Here is a 17,282-nt window from a genome sequence, read left to right on the forward strand (position 1 = left end):
TGTACTGCTTCCTCGTCTCCAGGAAGATTTCCTGACTGCGAGGTTTATAGTTCGTGCTGCCCTCTCTTATCTGTATGCGGAACTGAAATTCCTGTAAATAAACATGGCTGGCGATGCTTGGTAAGTTGTGAAATTTGACCTTAATATTGGCCGTATTCTACTAAATAGAAGATTAACGTAAATTGATGTATGTGCCCAGTTGTAGCATTGTGTTAGTTCTTTCTTATGTTGTGTAAATGCGTGGCAAAGGCCTACAGAGTCACTCAGGAAGTGAGAAAAAAGACTATGATATACCATTTCCCACCAGTTCACATGATGCACAGTACTGTATACTGTAGGCGACACTACAGTGTGTATAGGCAACAACAATGTATACACATAACTAAAACACAGGTTGTGTAGTCTGACTATGTCAACTATTGAAGTATGTCCTGAGTAAAATAAGAAGTAAGTTATAATGTCTGCAAAACTCTCGCAAGAAGGAATACAAAAGACAAGTGATAAGTCATGGTCTTTTTCAATTTCAGCCTCAGTTTCAGTCTTGTTGAGTTGATAATTCTGACCCACTTTTGTCTTCATTCTTCAGGTTAAAGCAGTATGAGTCCTGCTCGCGGCACGGGCAGGAGTTGATGGAAATGGTCAATGAGAAGAAGGTCCAAGAGCGGCAAGGAGCAAACACTGCAAAGGTGTGTTATTAGGGATTCCATTCCAAATTGTTTTACTAAGCTATTGGTTGCAGATGTGGTCACAGTTACAGATTTGGCACCTGTAGTGTCAAGCAACCTCAATATCAATCAATCCCTTGGAGGTAATCATTTATTGTGAAAGTCCTGATTTAGTTCCATCTAGATTAAGTCAATTGTTTACTCTATGAAAGTTATCATTGTTTGATAAGAATACAAATCAATTGTGTGAATATCATCTTGTAATTTGTTGCTTTCACTTTCAGATCAGCAGCCAGATCAGAAATGGAATCAAACAGTTTTCCCAAGATTTCAACAAATTACGACAGGACCTGATCAGAACAGCAAACTACATGTATCCTTTTCACCCTCCCTGAGGCTAATTGATACACAGCTTGTTTTACTGTCCAATTCGCTTTGTAAATACCAAGTCTCAGTCACAGGAAGGATCGAAACTGCAATTGTTCCTTGACTCGCAAATTCAGAAGTTCGAGGGAGTCTGAGATACGACAAGCAATGCTAGACAAACTGGCGACACAGGAGAAGAGGCTGCAGCAGGCCATGAGTAATGACGGACCAGGCAGTGGAAGGTTTGTACAGTTCTTTTTGGAATGAGTGTATAATAGCATGAATCAGGAAATTGCTATTCATGGTGAATCTAATATAGCATGTAGCCTGATCGTCAGCACATGAAATTTGAAACCCACTCCATTGCCACAAAGCATGAAATGGTTGCTTTGCTTGGATTTCTCTCTATTGGTGGAGAAATTATCTGTGTTCTGGCTCATGGTCTACCTTACAAGAGTAAAACCTGTAGGTCCTGTTCAATATCATTTTATGATTTATCTTTTCTTGCAGAGCTGGGTTATTAGGCCCAGCCCAATATGGTGGTGCATCTGGCTTGAGCCACGACCCGTGGCAGGATAACACGGCCAATGATATGTCTATTGGTGAGATCAGAGATCAACAACAGACAATGATAAAAGGTAGGTCAAGGAAATGGAACCTTGTCGAAGGACTTCTAGTTAAAAAAAAGGATTGTGTGTCCTGATTCTGTGACCTTAAGCTAGAGAGAGCTCCTGACCGTGTGAAATAGCAACTAAAAAAGTAGCAAAAACCGAGCAAGTGTCATGCACACTCATGTTGATAGAATGGGCTGTTGTTTCACTGACTTCCTTCTCTTGCATTTGCTGAGATATGTTTTCTTTTCTAGAACAAGACGATGGACTGGATGCCTTGCACCAAGTTGTCCTGAGACAAAAAATGATGGCAAGCGATATAGGAAATGAGTTAGATGTCCATAATGGTAGGGCCCTTTTGTAAATACCGCATAGTCACGCCCTGGAAACTTTTCACTGCACATGTATTTTTCCAGCCAAAGGCCTGAACCTGGCTTGATTGGGGCTAACAAAGTAATGAAAGCTTGTTTTAGACTGACGAAGTAATGAAAGCTCTCTTGGTAACCACACTTTCAAAATCCGAAATTTGCAGTATACTTGATATTTGACTGTTGAGTCAGCTTTGAAAAACTAGACTTGACCTGCATCATTCGGTGTCTTTCAGATCTTATTGATGACATCACAGACCACACGGACCGCACCAATGAGCGCTTAATAAAGGAGACCAGACACATAAAGATTGTTGACAAAAAGTCAAATACATGTTGTGAGTAGAGTATATAGTTATTCAAGTCAAGTTATAGTTGATATCGAAACAACTAGATGGCAGCAGCAGTAGTGGCGCACTGAGTAAGAGTAACACTGTGTTCTTTTAGAAGAGGAAGAGAAGCTTGAGAAGGCATTTACTGCATTTCTTATGCCCCCTGGCCTACATCTTCATATTACTGGTGTCACTGGTTATAACTAGATGGCACTTCTTTCTCAAGATGATATCAGTTAGAGGGATTGTGGGTGCTGTTCAGGCGATCTCAAAATAGATCTCTCATTCACGAAATGTATTGTTTGATTGAACGAGTTCAGAAGGACACCCAGTGTACATGTCGCCCTGTCATCTACTCTTTAGTTCTCCTTCAAATGAGTAGATGGCATTGCAGTATTTTGTGTAGTAAGTCCCCAGAGGAGAGACTGGTGCCTCCCCCATTACCATACTTGAGTACCATGTACAGGCATTGGAAAAGGTGTTGGAATATTAGAGAGGTGAAATGCATGTATGCTTAGGAACCTCCCAAGAAATGAGACTATTGCTATTAGAGTGTGGGAGTCAGAGAAGGAGCAGACTTGGTGTGACAAGATATTTGAATAATTTATTGTTTGGCACAAGTCTGCCCCTGTCTGGACACATAAACAGGAAGTTAGATATATCACCAAATGTAGTTCGCATGCATGTATACCCTCCAAGTAAACTCATCAATACAAAAACAGGCCACTTAGTCAGTAACTTAGTGATAATATGAGAGGAAACTTGACGCGTTTCCAAGCCATTATGGCTACTCAAGCACATACTTCACTCCAAACCCTTGCTTTCGATGCGTGGTTCGAAATCTATAATTCACAAAACATTTTCCATTTAAGGTACAATTGTTGTAGTGAAGTGTCGCGTTGAGTTCTGGCATTGCTCATTTTACGTCGAAAATCCGCTTCACTTGAGAATTGTTGATAGATGAGGTGATGGCTGTTGGTGGAGCAGTGGGCTTAGTGTTTATGCACGTATCAGTATATTAGGCTAGACTTAATAATTTTTCCGTTAACCAGCGTGCAAAGTGACATATTTTCAAGAATACAGCACCTCTATTTTCTTTAAAATGATGACGAAAATTGTTGGGAGGGGGCTTAAAATAAAAGCTTCACAAAGTGTTTGTTCCGTTGTGATCTGACACCAGCCTGGTAGTGGTAGGCTTACCAAGTATTCAAGTATATGTGGCCTTATGTAGGATGTAGTGGCCCTGAGGTTTGGAATGGCCAACGCAGATAAACCAGCAGATGGTTTGGAGTTGTTCTCTTCTCATGGGACATGCGAAAGGGTTGTCACAAATGGTTTTAACTAGTAAATGAATGCAAATGGTTTCCAGTATTGCTGTGCAGTTCTTGTGGTAATACAATTTCACATACATTCAAAATTCTGTTCGTAGAATACAGAACGAAATTTCAAGTATCAGCTAGAAGTTTGCAGGTGTCCAAATAGGTCAAAATGCAAACCAAATCCCTGAAGAAAGCAAGACATGCCCCTCTCATAACCACTCATCCTCCACTCTGCTGTTAATGATTTTATTTTGCTGCTCACATTCAGTCACCCTGGGTCAACAGGATGGCAGTTTAGGTATCGTGTTACAATTCGGTCAGAATTTCACGATACTTTAGAGACTGCTAAGCTGATAAAATCGAACTTAGTCACGTTCCCCTTGTTGAACGAGTTTTTTCATGTGAGCTGCAATGCATGATGTGAATAAGTCGAAAGTTCATTTGTGATACCTTGTTTTCATAAACTTTCTGGCAATAAAAAAGTTTGGTGTTTCATTATTTGTACTGTAAACCGCCAAAAAATTTCCTATTTCAATATAGTCGGTTAGGAGAACAAATTTCCTGTCAATGATCTTTATAGATCCATCCCCCTTATCTTGATATAAAAACTCAAAGTTTGCGTGTTCTTATTTGTCATCTATCATCTTTGCCTTTTCCTAATATCACAACCTTCGTCTTAAGGTAGTTGTAATAGACTATTACAACTCCCTGGTCTTACATCTTCTATTTTCGTGGACTTCTACAACTCACTTCAAGAGATTTTCACAGCCTTGGAATAATCAGCCAATACGCTCATAGTCAAACCTTGAGACCGAGCTGAACAATGTGTGATGGTCCAGCAAATTGGTTTCTATCTGTCGTCTGTTGCATATGATCCTCTTCAACTGATGTTTGTTATTCCAATATAACCTTAACAAAAACTATCATACATTTGTGTACATTTGTATGAGTGATTCGGGCAAATTATAGATGTAATGAAGTGTCCATGCCTTGTGCGGATTCTGGTCTCAGATCAAAAGATATGTACCGAAGTATTAGATGAACCGTAAGAGCAGTATGTACTATCCCCAGGCTACCGATATGTCCCTCTATGGCGCTATTAGCCACGGTACATTCAGCAGCAAAACGTTTGACGAGTTCCATGTATGCGACAATTGTTTAAGATTGGCTGACTAATCGTGCAACTTGACACCAACAAAGACCATTGCTATTGATCTTTATTCGATCTATTGACGGTATTCGTTATGGTATAACACTAGATGTGATATAAAGAATAGAAACCTCCTCTTTTTGGGGACTAAAGGTTGGTGTCTTTTGGTTGTCTAATGCACAGCTGTTTGACATGACACCATATACCTAAAGTTGGAAACTGTATCATCCTTAGACCCAATCTACTTGCCAAAGATCTGGCTGGAGTTTTGGTTGATGCTGAATGCTTCAGTTTTGCTGGCCCCCTGAAAAGCTTGGGACTGATTCAGAAAATGAGATAATGGGATATCAAGTAAAATCTGAGCCCATATTAAAATGCTTGGATTCACAACGCATGGAATTGTGAAGTACTCTACCTGTTTCTGCAAAATCCATGGCTGGCATCATAACTGATAGTGATATATAAGGCAAGTGGTCAATATTGCTGATGCATGCCCTATGCCGCTGCGTCTCAATTTTCCCGTGATGCGAGAGATTGACCAGATTCCCCCATCACCCTCAGTTGATCAGGTTAATTTGCACAAGTGGATGAACGTCTGTACCGAGCCTTCCTTCTCATCCACCGAAAATAATCACAGCGCCGTCGGGCAATCGCTGCCACGGTTTCTACTGACCAATCTTTAATCATCATTTGTTGTTCCTTCCCTGTAATTGACACGCTGGATGCGGCGTCTCGTACCGGACGTGATTGTGCCAACCGGTAAATTGGCAACTTCAGGAACGCGGTTATAAATTCACATTGGCAATCATGGTCTTCGTTAAGTAATAACGAGTTGATTTTCTTTCGGTTGCTTTTCATCTAGTTCCCACTGACAAATTACTGCAGAGATGGATTCATTGGTGTGTACTCTATCAAAATTGGTTTGCAGGGATTCGTCGAACTATGGCATTTCTGTGGTGTTTCTGGTTATAAAGCCTCGGCAAACTTAACAACTTTTTGATCTTTTGACCCCTTGAGTTTGCTTGGAAGATGCGTTTTCCAAGAAGCTATCAACCTGTTCATTCTTGCACTTGCAGTTTGATATTGAATCTGTCTCCTCTTTGACACGATTGATGAGAGTTGTGTATCTCTATCACCTTTGTTCATACTTGTTTGGGTTCCTTGATGGCATTTTGTGAAATCAATATTGAAAGCAACCAACACCAAACAGTTGGCTTATATACAACACCAGCTGATATTGTCTCATAATCAGTCAACGTCTTCTCTTTGCAGGCTATTGGGTTGTTGCGATTCTCCTGTTCATCGCCATCGTTGTCATCGCTGTTGTGCCATACAATGGTAAAGCGTAGCAGAAGGTGCTAACACAGCTGAAAGAAGGGACTTGAAAGCAAATGGTAACCATGTGTCATAATCCAGCATGTAAAACTCATTTCCTAAATGCAAATCTGATTATCAGGAGAATGGACAAAAGCAGACAATCGGGAATTGTGAAATCGTTATCTTAAGTGAGCTGATTTTATATAACCTGGTCCAACTCTTGGTTGGTTAACGAACCAATCACCAATAATCAGTGTAACAGGGTTGGACTGTACTTTCAGTGATTTGTTCCTGTAACTTCCAGAATTCCATAATCAATGAGAAGTGTCAAACACAATTTGAACCAACTTTAAGCATGTCTCTTATGTCTCCTTACCAGAGGTACAGATGCTTTGATGTAATGATGAAGGTGTCTGATTCAGTAAAGCTGAACTGTTTGTAATATGCATGTTTTCCTGAGCAAATTGATAATAGCCCGAGATGAAGATTATTTTGTAAATAAATCTTGAGCAATCAATGTAAAATAAATGTACATTAAAGATGAAGTGGCATAGTGTCACATTTCGAATTCTGTCTTGTGTTGTTTGTAGTTTGTAATCACAGATCATCCTGTCAGTGGACAAGTCTAAAAGATCCTCACAAGTTTGCCTCTCCACCACCAGGGGTCACAGATTCTTCTCAAGGATAGAGTAAATAGAGAAGGTGATCAGGTTTATTCCCTCTTTGGTAGAAAAAAAGGCGTGGCCTTGCTGCTGATAATAACGCCTGCATCTGTGGTTCTTTACAATGGTGTACGGCTGGAAGAAGCTGGAGAAATGACTCCCATGTGAATATCGTCTGCTTCCTTCCTTGGGCTTCAGCAACATTGTCCTTGAAAAGATCGTGTGAAATCTATGGATTCTCAGTTCTGCCTGATTTGATGTCACTGCCATTAATATGAGGAGTAAATATGGTTCATTGGCAGGAAAGAACATTCAGTTTGAGTGTTTGTAAGGCTGCCTTGATGAGGTTTGTTCGATTCCATGTTCCTGCATCTCACGGATCAAGCCGCAAGATTGATACCCTGTCCAGGTTTATAAGACTTCATTTTCTGACTGTTTTGAGATAGATGGAGAACACAAAATCGGATGTTATTTTGGTGAGACCGAATCTCTCTCCTCTCTCTCCGGCTTGGTCGTTAACCAAGTCTCAAAAGCACACCATGCCTTGCCATCAACGTTTCTCCATCACATCGTTACCTTACTCACGTCCCGTTGACGCTTATCAGTTCCCGTCCCCGGGCTAGGATAACAAGGATCCGCTATTATTTTACCATTACGCTCCTTTTTAAGTGATGCCTGTCAAGAAACTCGTTAGTGACAGGCTGTTCAGAATGACGATTTGTGTGATTATTATTCTTTAAGATTCCATGTTATGCGAGCCCCTCTAAAGACGATGTGCCCGCCACTGAATATTTCAGACAGGTAGAGGCCATGCTGTCCAATTAAGAAGTCTTGATTTTGTTAAACCCTCACCAAAGCTTTCAGCTACATGTATAGCATAATAGCAGATTAAAAGAAAAGTACAATCACTCGGACAAATATCCAACCAGCACACAACGAAAAGAAGATGACGAAAATTGGCATGGCTGAAAAAACAATCTGGAATATCCTGCATCGTGTCTCATCGTCACTAGCGACGAATCGTGTCCGTCAAAAACAGCCTCATCCAGATTCGTCAGAATGACGAATATAATACCCCTATCTGATTTTACTGGAATGACCAGTGACCAACATTATCTCTTACCATGAGCAGATCACGGTGTTAAGTTGATGAATTTTCATGTTGAACCCCGTCTTCAATATCTCCTTGCCGTTCAGTCACCAATTCCAGTGCGACAGGATGGTGGTCGTTGTGGTGACGACACCAAATGGTTTGAATCAGAATCCGAGATGGTCATACTGATATGCCATGATCTCTCTCAGCAATTCCGGCGTTTCTGAATGTTTTGGCCGGTGTAGCAGATTCCTTTGCACCCCGCTTGAATAAGAGTCATGCCCTATTGTATGTCAACGAATACATGTCTGGTTCTGTACAGACACAATGCTGTGCTAGCTGTGCTACTTTACTTAATTTGGATAGATCGTCGATGTTTTATTTTCAATTTCTATGTGGGCTAAAGGAATGAAGGCGAACAAAGTTCATTTCTAGAAATTATTATGTATTTATTTCACGTTTCGACCAATGGTAAATTAAAGTGAGTATATATCTTGCCAGTACGAGTATTGAATTAGTCCTATCAACACACACATGTATATACTCGCGGTACTCCTTTAATGCAGCCGCTTTAAACAACGAATTAATTTTCTCTTGAAAATATCTACATACTGTGTTTCTCAGATAAAAACGGTGTACACATTTAATACTGTCTCTTATTTTGTATTGATAATAACTGCAAAGTACCCTATCCACATAATTTTGTTATCACAAATTGCAAATATACACAATACTAAGTACCAGACGAACCGATTCCTTCGCCATTGCGAATCTTAGGGATGAGCCAACAAAATTCAAGATATTTTTGGCCAAAGAGAAAGTAATTTGCTTCTTGATGGCATAACGCGACGTTGCACAACCCAATGCAAATTACCTGAATTTGGCAGATGGGAAAATAAGTGTTCATTTTAGGACACCGTTTATATATTTGATCATGAAATCGTAGACAGCAGCAGCTTTTTGGTGAAAAAAACTGAGTTATAACGACCGGAAGTCGTTTAGGCCAATTTCATAATAAGCTATCTATTGCCACGGTGATTTTGGCATGTCACCTCAGGTCACTCGCCAATAAACTGGAAGTGTTTTACCGTGTTCGCCATGCCATCCATGCGAATATGCTCCATCTGATTGATTGGTAGGATTTGTCCTGGCCATAAGGTGAGACAGCCACCGAGACGAATCGCCGCCCACCAAGGGCAGGCAATATGGGTCTCGTTCGTCACCGACACGGAAGCTTTGAAATAGCTAAGAGAACGTACGAAAGGAGAAATAAGTGATTGCTGCAAATATCGATGGTGAAAATTGTTGGTCTAAACTTATGTCAGTCGTAGTGGCGAAGAAACCAGTCTCACAACACGGTGTCAGGAAGTAAGATTACAAGACGATGACAGGAGGTCGCATGTGCCGCGACCATCCGGATACATGTATACGCCAATATGGATGGAATTAGACCCCATACGGATGGTGCCAGTACAGACATATCTGGTTTTTCTCATTCGAAAGATGCTTAAAACAGTTTGAGTTCCATTATTTAGCATCCATTTATTTATTTTTTTATGTGGTAATCCACTGGTGGCATAGTCCTTCGAACCATATCGCAATATGGATGACATTCCGTCCGGCGTACTGTCACATAATCCGCATGGGCGCGGTACAGTCGTATTGTGTTGTTGTCATATATAACCTATACCGGCTAATGACGGTATTCATGGAATCTATCTAACACATGACCATCGGACACGGTTATAACCAACAAACTTGACAGGAAAATTATAGTATGTCAAATCAAATATCATCCTCCCCTCAGATTTCCAACGACGAGACAAGGCAAAGAACCACCATACTCCGTACCAAGGGCGTGGTGGGTAAAAGTGCAATTTCTCGAAGACATGATTCTCCACACAGAAGTATGGAGTGCATGGCTGATGAAAGTTGTTCTTCTTCACACTTACTGATTCCGACAACAAAAACAGTGGTGTCGAAAGGTTTCTGAGCTATTCAGCTCATACAGCTGAACAGAGTAACACTCGCAGTATGTGGACAGTCTTGGGAGGCAGTTTTTGATCTTGACGATATTATATTGGTGTAAGATCCGGAAAGAGCTTGACATGTGAGGACAGTCACTCCACGATGTCAAACTGCTTGTTCTGGAATAACGCTCTCTCCAATATCTTATATCCATCCCATCGTTTTGCCCCGCTCCAGCTGAGCATCTCTATTCATTTATCGGATTCACGATTGAATGACATCATTATTTTTCTTTCGTCCTCCATGACCCGAATACAATTAATATATTCTAATCACTTTACATCTATAACCTCACCATCAAAATGTACACATAGATATACAACTAACTAGCGAAAATAGCCCTCTGTACAGAATGTCTGAAACAGTTGTACCAAAGACACATTGACGTTGGTATTACGGCCAACCAGGATGTTGGCGTCAACGTGGGTTTCTGATGACTACTTGCATGTGCCAAATGCTGATGTCGCCCAAGTGCCAATAAAGAGTACTAATCATTACATAACCACACTACTTCGATTAGATGGGAATTACATTGTATGACTGATTGGGATAGTGTGCTGATAGTGGAAGCCAAAGATCTTCGTCATCCACGCCCTACCCTAGGGGAACCTTCACTTCAGAGGTATAATCCTGGCTGACTACCCACCAATTCGTTGAGCTCTTACCAAGAACATTCTGCGGTTTTATGAGTTACTATAGTTTAATAGTTCAAAGTAATGCTCTGTACTCCCGAAACACACAATGCCAAGTATTCTGCTAAATTTGAGGACACCATTGTTTTTACATTTAAACCTCATCGCCATCATGAATATGCGATAGCCACTGAGCCGCAAAAGTTCATTAAATACTCAAACCGTTCGCGATTGCAGCCGAGCGCTTGAGCACAATGCGATTGCCATCTATCCTGGACCGTTCAACTCGGCCACCGTCGTTCACCCATTCCATTCCATCTGCAGACGTTCCCAGGGAACTCTATTTCCAAGAGTAACGATTTAGGCAACAACCATTTTCAACTTACAGTTCCTGGCCATTCTCATAAAATAAGCTTATGTTCAAAATTCGGCAAAAACATTTCACCTTGAAGTTCCAGCTGCTTGACTTTCTAGAGCCCAGTACTTTCAAACGACTTCCTTCAAACATCACCAGCTTTATTTTTGCCTGTTTTGATATGTTTCCGAATAAAACAGAATTTACATCTTATTAGTGCATTCCTTTTACAGCAAGACTAGAGCTTCTAAAGTGCGCCATCGTCCGCCAACACTTGGCAGACATTCGGCTTCGTCGCAGACGTTCGGCCCCGCAGCAGACGTGCCGTTGTGCATCAAACACCGAAGGAACGCGCAGCTCCCCGGGCAGCTCCTCAGCTCACAAGGAAACCCAAACGAAAACAGATCCCTGTAACAGTGATCAACAATGTCTACGAAGTCAATAATAATCTTATATCTATTTACACTTTCCGCGTCTGTCGTATTTCATAAACCGCTGCATTCGCCTCTTCCAAGTATCCTGCCAGCGAATCACCAAACTCTTGTTATCCAGGATCAATCCATTTTGCGCGTTCTGTTTGTTGTCGTGTGAGATGATCAGGTATCGTCTGCCAACGCGGACCTTGGGACACTTGCAGCTGAGATCTGCCTGCGACACCCAGACGAATGACTCGCCGCGTTTAATTGTGCGCTTACGACTCTTTTTGAAGATGCTCTGGACATTGACGGTAAACTTGACCCATTCGTTGATTGATTCTCTTGACGTGATCTGGGCTTGGATTGCTGCAACGAAAAAGATCGAAAATGGCATTTTAATAACGAATTCGTTTATGATAGTGACAGCCAGAACTCAACAAATCAACATGTGGCTTATCCATATGTAGGTAGATGTACATGTATTTTTTGAACGACGCTGGCCATCGCTCTGACATGGTTTCCCCACAGCTTTGGTTGAGAAATTGAGAAAGAGTACTCTCGGATTTGATATTTCCAAATTGAAGAAACTCTTGTACTATGTTGAGTCACAGTGCGGTGTCAGAGACTGACGTGTTGACATGTAAGTCATTGCTGTGTCATTTGGTGAGAAGGCTGTATTCGTCATAGTGGGTTCGGTGAACAACACCTATATTAGTTGTAAATCCACGTTAACGGCACGTTATCATTTCAAATGTTCTGATTTATCTTAATGGATGGCGTAGAGGGCAAAGAAGGCTTTCCATATCTCGAAAATACCCTAACAGCCACTGATTGAAAGAATGTTCGGTATAATTAAATGTTCAATCATTTTGCCGTATCTGCCAGACATCAGCAACGTAACAAATCAGATACGAGGCTTTTCGTAATAAGCCAGTCATCATTCTGACGTGGTTTTCACCACAGCCATCAAATGGTGTGTAAATTATCCACAAATGCCAAATATGGCTCGTAGAGATCTCAGGTCCCATACGTCTGCTGACAGAGATTGGTATCTTCTTGATTGTGAAGGTAATTGACGAGCTGCCTGGTAAGGTGGTTGATACTACTGTGGCTGAGGTTAGAAGGTCCCCCATGCAGCCTGTTGGTGACAGAGAGAATTGCATATCCTTGATTGCAATCGTAATGGACAAAATGCTTGGCGAGGTGGTTTATACAACTGTAGCAGGAGGTAAGAGCGGGTTCCCACAGCCTTTGCTGACAGAGATTCGTGTTTCCTTGCAGATGTATGGACGAGCTGCTGGTTGATACTGCTCCCGCAGATGGTAAGTTAGTAAGAATATGTTCCCCCAGCGTTTTGCGGATAGAGATTAGTATTTAGTGATTACAAACATAATCAAGGAACTGCTTGGGAAGGTGGTTGATCCTTCTGCAGCAGAGGTTAAGGGTCCCCCCAGCCTTTTGCGGTAGTGATAAAGATTGTGAGGTGGTTGATACTAAACTGCAGCAGAGGCTAAAGCAAGTTCAACCAGCCTTTGCTGAGAGAGATTGGCATCTCACATGCGATTGCAAGCGTAAATAATGAGTTGCTTTGGTAAAGTAGTCGATATTTGTACGGCAGGGTTAAAGCAATCAAGTGGTGTTGAGAATGGATAATGAGCTACAGACAGAAAAACCAGGAAACTATCGGAATATTGTAATGATAATTTTCTTCGATATTTTGTCATCTGAACCCAATCAGTGTCTACAAAAAAAGCTTTGAGCATTCGCGCAACACTGTCTCTTCTCACAAAATCGTCAGTTTCGCTAAAGATGAAATGGTAACCTGCCTGGGTCACCAAACAACCGAGGGAGGATGCAATGCTTAAGAAACAAAGGTGGCAAATTGTTGTGGTATTATTACGGATGAGTCCCGGTAAAGATTATATCTGCAAGGAGATGGTCTTTAGTTCCTTTCCCCGATCGATCAATGATATAGTCAGACTGGAAAACGCCGTGTTGTTTTTAACAGTTTTGATAAAGGGGTTATATTAGTTAGTGCTTCCGATCTCTACTCACACAATCATGGAATTTGCCGTTATTCTTACGCTAAATCTTTCATTTAACAGGCTCCCTGGCTGTGTTTCACTCGGACATTGCAATCACCAATAAGAACAGTGTTTGCATTAGATCGACAGCCCAAGCAATGACAACAGCCTTACTAATAAAAAGGAAATGAGAAATACTTTATTGGGCCGGATCACGGGCTTTGAATTAAAGATGTCAAGTGCTTTCCTGTGTCAAATGATTATTCAAACAGCACAAGTTTATTAAATACTTCGCCCGTATTATGCAAAACGAGTCTTCCGAGAGAAACATAATTTGAGAAGACCGAGGCACACTATGGTATGACTTTTTGACACGTCTTCATGACCATCTCAGCAATGACAAGCGGCAGCGCCGCGGGAACCACCAAATCTTTGTCTTGGTCCATTCAACCTCTCACATTAGTATGCTAGTCATGTGTCGATCTGAGGTCGAGGATCATAAATCTTTTAGGGAGAACTATAAGGAAACAAACACAATTTCACGCACTGGATCCTCGGGCGTGATGTTCTATTGTGAAAATTAGTCAGGTCTCTCCAAAGGATATGGCGCTTCGTGCCACAACCATGGAACTGGTAACATTGGGCGATCTCTAATGTCTACTTTATAGCCCTTCGTCTATATGACTGTCAATTGATGAAGTGGTTGTATGATCGTGCGTATCTTGAAGTTAACGTGAAAGCGGACCTGGGTATGAATGAGACGGTCTCGCTCGTCACTCAAGCGAGATTAATAAACTCATAAGTTGAGGGAGGTATCACCGCTCACGTTGATGATTCGCGTTGTGGGTGGGATGGGTTCACGATTTCCTGTCATCTTTTAATTCTTTTGAGACGATTGATGAATCAAATCTATATTGAGATAATCACTAAAGAGCAAATTTATAGACTGGACAATAATTACCTTGAAAGGTTTTTCGGATATTGCCGGAAAGCTAACGTGATATTGAATACGAACAGAATTGCTATTATCACCGTGACGAGTCCGTATCATAATTGTTGCTATCATATCATGTTTAGGTTTAAGGATTGTTACATCACTGGAATTACGTTATAAAGCGAGTAACACGTACACGAAGGATGTCAGTTGCTGCTCTGGCTGGCCGGCTGCAAACAGATCTCATAGAAAGTTACCACTGCCATGCAAAACCGAGCCACGGCAGACGACGAGAATGGAAAAAGCCACGAACGCCATGAGACTCTAAAACCCCTAGAGTCAACTTGGCTCTCGGACTTTTTGGATATCTGGATAAACTGGCCGGGAAAACTTCCGATTTAGCAGCAAACCTGAACTCAAGTTTTTTACAAATGAAATGTCAGACTTACCAAAATCTCGTCTGCAGTACATTTTAATGTTGACCTTCTTCCTACGTCCTTTGCATTTGCCACATGGTTTTTCTGAAATGTAAGAATAAACTATAAAAAGAACGATTTTCCAGTATTCCTTGTAACATCTGTGCTGGTAGATAAGGATAGTAATAATAACAGGAAGACGAAAAGAAGAAAGCCAATTGTTAACATACGTATCAGAAAAAATAAATATCTGTGCATTGCCAAGACATTATCACAACAACTGAGTTGTATATTTAAGATGTTTATCAGGAAGATGCAATTGATATAGCAGATACCATCGCAGATATATCTAGAGATTAGCAAGATCAAATACTTATAGAAACACCTAGATTGACAACGGATGGGTTATGAAACTGAATGTAGCCACTTTAACGAGTTCTCATTGCCGAAAACTTCGACACAAGGTTCTCAAAATGTTCGCCAGCAGATTCTGCTGCTGACGAAATATTCTTAGTATTTTAAGTCTAGGTTGTAAAAGCAAAAACCTTGTATTCCTTTTCTCTATTTTTGAGGATTTTCGAACAACATGCAACTGTACATTGCTACTTGAACGCATTCCTGTCTTATAGGCAATGTTGAAGACGGTGGCCATGGCATTTCTGGGCTGAATGATAAACATCACTTAAGGTTTTCTTTTAGAGTTTTCATGGGAAACAATGTTTTGGTCACGGATGTAATTTGCATGGCTAAAGCTTTTGTATGTCCTTAAATCCTGACTGTTACTCACTGACAGAATCGTGCCACATATCAGCGCCAAAACAGGACAGACAACCAGCTTAGGAAGTGAAAAACTACTGTATCATCTTAAAGCTTATATACATATCGATTATAATTCGCAGTTTGTCAGTGACATCATATGAATTATTGGCTCACACCACCATCGTTATAATCATGAGCTATCACTTTTGTTGGTTCAATATGCAAGAAGGTGCTTTCGTAGCATAATTTCGCAGCAAAGATTCACATAGCGTACTCTCACCCCACCATATAGACCAATTGAAACTATCCTAAATTATAACAGCTGTCAATGAGCTTAGAATGTATCGAATGGGTAGAAAGAGTAGACCAATATATCAGCAAACAAAGACATAATGCTTGGCTAATGCGTGTCTTCTATCATCCAATGTATGGCTTCACAATGATATCAGTATGATCGACAGCTGGCGAAAGTAGTTATTATACATGGCACAAATCAACTAGCTGAATCATATCTGGTCGATCTACAAGCAACTTGATATTGTGGTAGAGGTCTATGTGTCAAAATGTGATTGGTATCAGCGATATTTATATGATATCATCAAATAATTATAGATTAAAATGATGGTATGAGCCTAACTAACGAGATCATCACTTAACAGCAGATCTTAATCGATATGGTAAGATTAAGTAAGTGTGACTTGGATACATGTAATTGTATTTGCTGGTATGAGCCTAATTTACAAGATATCATCAGCTGCTAACAAATCTTACCTTTGCCATCTGGTACGCTGGGACGCATGTCCACTGGGGAAGAAGGCTTCGGTATTTCTGTAAGAAAGGGGAAAGCGTGAGGTTAACAACCAATTGGGTGTAATTTTATCATAAGAAAAATAAATGATCAGGGTAGCATCCGGGGGTAGCATTTGAATAAAACACTATATCGACTATGTTGGCATCAGAATCTTGTCATCAAACGGGATGGATTGGAACTCATTTTGACCTACTCCGAAACGTGACCAGTTTCTGATATCCGGTAGCGATGGACATTGCCAAAATTGAGGAAAACTACAGCCATAGCCAAAGCGAATTTGGCTCTATCTAATTGAAGAAACACTGTATAGCTCCATCCTACCACGATCCAAAAATCTTATGCCAAACAGTCATTTGCATTTGCTTGTGAAGTAAAAGTTATCATCCGGTGAAAATATGCAACGGGGAACATGAACGTCCCATGCAGTAAGTTATAACAGGGAACGGGACAAAACAATCAGTGCACAGTAATGTGACCTTATCAGACATCGTGTGTAGAAAGAATCATCATTTTCCTCATTTCTGATATCCCGAATCGTATGCCTGTCAAATAGTAACCATAGAGAGTTGACGCGTTCTCCATTTTGCTATGCATACAGTATTTATCAATTCTATTGCGTCATATTCAGAAATCAACAATTCTCCTTCCTTCTATTTACATTTACAGAAGTTAAAGTTAATCCTACCGTCATCTTTACAAAAGGTTAACAATTCTCGGCCTTATTATATCCTTACAGGAGTTAACATTTACCTAAATAATCCGTCAATGTCATAAAGGTTAACAGGTTTCCTTACTTCACATCTTTACAGATTACGAAAATTGACATAAAAGTTAACATGTTTCCTTACTGTGTTATACTTCATGATTACGAAAGTTAACATTTCTCCTTACTTTACCTTTACAAAAGTTATCGTAAGTCTCAATTTAGCAGACAATGATTACATATTTTCTTTACTTAAAATTTCCCTTTTGTATATGTTTGGTACTGTACGCAATTTTGTACAGGCAACAGTGGCAATTGCAC

General features: G+C 40.6%; 2 protein-coding genes across 4 annotated transcripts in view; one reads left to right on the forward strand and one right to left on the reverse strand.

Moving 5' to 3' along the window:
- Positions 1 to 79: 79 nt before the first annotated feature.
- LOC135494060 (syntaxin-8-like) lies at positions 80 to 6,696 on the forward strand. Its single transcript, XM_064781810.1, has 8 exons — positions 80 to 120; positions 587 to 686; positions 950 to 1,038; positions 1,169 to 1,273; positions 1,542 to 1,669; positions 1,897 to 1,989; positions 2,247 to 2,348; positions 6,084 to 6,696. Exons 1-8 carry the CDS (start codon positions 104 to 106, stop codon positions 6,158 to 6,160), a joined length of 711 nt encoding a protein of 236 aa, XP_064637880.1. The 5' UTR covers positions 80 to 103; the 3' UTR covers positions 6,161 to 6,696.
- Positions 6,697 to 8,311: 1,615 nt separating this feature from the next.
- LOC135494067 (netrin-1-like) overlaps positions 8,312 to 17,282 on the reverse strand; it is a 38,224-nt gene continuing 29,253 nt past the window's right edge. For all 3 annotated transcript variants that reach the window (XM_064781824.1, XM_064781819.1, XM_064781832.1), the window contains 3 exons: positions 16,219 to 16,275; positions 14,722 to 14,793; positions 8,312 to 11,680 (listed from right to left, as the gene is read on the reverse strand). In XM_064781824.1, the coding sequence (XP_064637894.1) occupies positions 11,355 to 11,680; positions 14,722 to 14,793; positions 16,219 to 16,275 (455 nt within the window). In that variant the 3' untranslated portion in view covers positions 8,312 to 11,354. The remainder of the gene's footprint in view (positions 11,681 to 14,721; positions 14,794 to 16,218; positions 16,276 to 17,282) is intronic.

This window comes from Lineus longissimus, chromosome 1 (assembly GCF_910592395.1).
Source record: "Lineus longissimus chromosome 1, tnLinLong1.2, whole genome shotgun sequence".
In the NCBI taxonomy this organism is placed as follows: domain Eukaryota; kingdom Metazoa; phylum Nemertea; class Pilidiophora; order Heteronemertea; family Lineidae; genus Lineus; species Lineus longissimus.

Excerpts from the sequence above, each read along its gene's own strand:
- LOC135494060 (XM_064781810.1), top strand. Across the intron at positions 687-949 it reads AAGGAGCAAACACTGCAAAG|ATCAGCAGCCAGATCAGAAA; the intron begins GTGTGTTATTAG and ends TTTCACTTTCAG. Across the intron at positions 1,670-1,896 it reads ACAACAGACAATGATAAAAG|AACAAGACGATGGACTGGAT; the intron begins GTAGGTCAAGGA and ends TTTCTTTTCTAG.